The sequence below is a fragment of the Triticum dicoccoides genome, chromosome 2A, assembly GCF_002162155.2.
Source record: "Triticum dicoccoides isolate Atlit2015 ecotype Zavitan chromosome 2A, WEW_v2.0, whole genome shotgun sequence".
Classification (NCBI taxonomy): Eukaryota; Viridiplantae; Streptophyta; class Magnoliopsida; order Poales; family Poaceae; genus Triticum; species Triticum dicoccoides.
The window spans coordinates 61,420,006-61,422,773 of record NC_041382.1 but is presented as its reverse complement, the minus strand read 5'-3'; the positions used below and the strand labels follow the sequence as shown (position 1 = coordinate 61,422,773).

General features: G+C 52.7%; 1 protein-coding gene across 1 annotated transcript; it reads right to left on the bottom strand.

Moving 5' to 3' along the window:
* Window positions 1-257: 257 nt before the first annotated feature.
* LOC119353237 (NAC domain-containing protein 92-like) lies at window positions 258-2,025 on the bottom strand. The gene is made up of 3 exons (XM_037619832.1): window positions 1,753-2,025; window positions 1,374-1,660; window positions 258-1,206 (listed from the first exon to the last, which is right to left on the bottom strand). Exons 1-3 carry the CDS (start codon window positions 1,925-1,927, stop codon window positions 610-612), a joined length of 1,059 nt encoding a protein of 352 aa, XP_037475729.1. The 5' UTR covers window positions 1,928-2,025; the 3' UTR covers window positions 258-609.
* Window positions 2,026-2,768: the final 743 nt, after the last annotated feature.

The window sequence follows — 2,768 nt, the reverse complement described above, 5'->3', positions numbered from 1 at the left end:
AAACCATTAAAAAAACACGTAGGAAACTGGAACGCGACGTCTACTACAAGGCACCTTGGCTCAGTGACTGGGCGCTTCAAAATCTTTTAATAGATTCAGTATATTTTGCTCGGTACACACATATGCCGTCAGGGATCGTGGATCGCGATTAAAGGATGGTACCGTCCACCGTGCAGTAACCAAGACCCCCGAATAACCCATGGCATGTATGATTAACAATCGAATAAATAAAACATTAACAATGGGAATAATTCATCTCCATCAACACACAATCAGATTTATCAACCAACTCGATCAGGTTCATCCCCCTAATAGCTAAACTGTAGGATGGCAATCAGGTAAACTATGTACAAACTACATATGCTTCCTAGTAGTTTGATATCACACCCTAAGATTAATCCCTCCTCACAGGCCATCATTATGCCTTGCACGCATCAACAAACACACGACGATCCTCCTCGAATCACCACCGCCTAATGAACCCAATCCTTAATTGAAAGTTAATGAAGCAACTAATCAATCGAAGAGCTAGCATCAACCAAATAACCATCTATATAGCTACCAGCAAACTGAGACTCTCCAATCCAGCGAATAGATGGATGGATTCAATCAGATCTTCCACATGTCGGAGTAGTCCATGAGAGCCTCGCCCCGGAACAGCTCCTCCAGATCGAGGTACGACCGCGACGACGGCATCAGGAACGAGGTGTCCGCGCCGGCGAGCGCCCTCGTGTCCAAGCCCAGCGAAGGGCTCAGCAGCGCCGACGAAGACGCTACCTCCGCCTTCGGCTTGCTGTACCTGCGGATCGCAGCCTGCTGGTCGCCCATAGCCTGGTAGGGTGAGTACCCGGCGCCGCCAAGATTGCCGTTGGCCGTCGCCGGTATGAAGAAGTAGTTCGGGCTCTGCTGCTGCTGCGGATGTAGCACCGGTAGCTCCGTCTTGATGGTCAGATGCTCCCCGTCCGGCTCGAGCGGCAGGGCCGCGCTGGAGGTGGAGCTCGAAGCGCCGGCGAAGTCGTCAGCCCCAGACGGAGAGTCCATGAGCATCGGCAGGTCCGCGTCGTCGAACAGGTCGGTGTCGATGAGCAAGTCATCGAGGAAGGCGAGCGGGTCCTCCATGGCCCCGTCAGCCGCCGGCGCCATCTGGGGCGGCGCATTCTTCGCCGCCAAGTCTTTGTTGAACACCCGGCAAACAGCCCAATCGTCCTACACGCACGCAACAGGCAGGTTGAGAAAACTACACCAGAAGAATAAGAAACAAATCGCGAGCGCGACATGTGAGCGCGCGGTCCATTCCAGCAGCATCTCCGGATGCTCCGGCGGATCGACCGATCGACACGGAGACGGGGACAATCGAATCTTGCCAGCCGTACCTTGGCGGTGTGGGGAAGACGATGGGGCAGCTGGCCCTCGAGGCGGTACTCGTGCATCACCCACGGCGTCTTCCCACCGCTGGGGGCGCGGCCGGTGTAGAAGACGAGCGTCTTCTTCATGCCGACGAGGACGGCGTCCCGGCCCTTGCCGCGGAAGATCTCCTTGTCCTTCCCCGTCGCCTTCCAGTACCCCTTCTTCGTAGCCCGGTTGGTGCGCGTTCCCGTCGGGTACTTCCGACCCTTGTGCACGAAGAAGAACCACTCCTTCTCCCCCATCTTCGCCTTCCCTGCAAAACCATAGAACCGGCCGGCCATGAGCGCGCTGCTTGCCTGGTGCCTGCAAATCCAATCAGATCAGACGAGGAGTAGTACTACTCACCCGGGAGCTCCCACGGCTCGTTCTTGTTGAGGTCGACGTCGGTGATCACCTGGCAGGAGAAGGATTCGCGGAGGACCTTGCGGGTGAGGTAGTGGGTGACCACCTCCTCGTCGGTGGGGTGGAACCGGAACCCCGGTGGAAGCGCCAGATCCATCACCGCCGTCACGTCCGACATCGCGGCGGCACCCTTTCGGATCTACTGCCTTGCTACGCTGAGGAAGAACTTGATGGGAGCGGGTGCTGAGGAGGAGTAGATATGTGGAGAGGTGATTGTCTGAACGGTTTGCGGTTTGGATGAGCGGCGGGGTGGGGGTGCTTATATAGCGTCAGGAATAGGATGGCTATAGTTGCTTCGTAGTAATTCCAAGGCAGTAAATTAATGCTCCTATGACCAAGCGGCTAAGCATGTCCGAATGAATCGCTCAAGATAACATCCTGGATAACGATTGCAATCATCTAGAGTTAATAGGTTGCTACATATCCCGCAAAATTTTAAAATAGGTTGCTAAAATGATTTTAAATCACGGATGCAACCAACGCAATTTGCGGCCCTATCTCCGTTCGGAAACTGCCCCGCAATTTGAATGCCGTTCTGAATCGCGGCAGATAACACTGAAATCATCAGAGATGGAGCATTTCCTGCCCCTAAATTCTTTCTTCCGCAATTTTAATCCTTGGTTGCTAATGATACTACTTCTGGATAAGCACTGTGTAATCACCAAGTGTTAACCTGCTAATGATAAGTGTTAATTCTATTTGACACACACACAATTATATAGCTGTTAATGATTATGTACACACCGTTTGGTCGTTAGTAGTGCACACGTCAGTGTCCCTGCTGTTTTTGTGTGTGACCGAGAAAAAGAGCGGCCGATAATTCATCCCAGAATTCCACTTGTACAGTCGTCATGAAAGATACCGGTAACAACAAGCCTTAACGTCTAGCTGTTTCTAGCGAGGTCGTCCATATGCTACCACAGAAAATTCAAAAAAAAAAACGGATGACGACTTCGGAA

Excerpts from the sequence above, each read along its gene's own strand:
- LOC119353237 (XM_037619832.1), bottom strand. The coding sequence starts at position 1,927 with ATGTCGGACGTGACGGCGGTGATGGATCTGGCGCTTCCACCGGGGTTC. Across the intron at positions 1,661-1,752 it reads CGAGCCGTGGGAGCTCCCGG|GGAAGGCGAAGATGGGGGAG; the intron begins GTGAGTAGTACT and ends ATGGTTTTGCAG. Across the intron at positions 1,207-1,373 it reads GTCTTCCCCACACCGCCAAG|GACGATTGGGCTGTTTGCCG; the intron begins GTACGGCTGGCA and ends GCGTGCGTGTAG.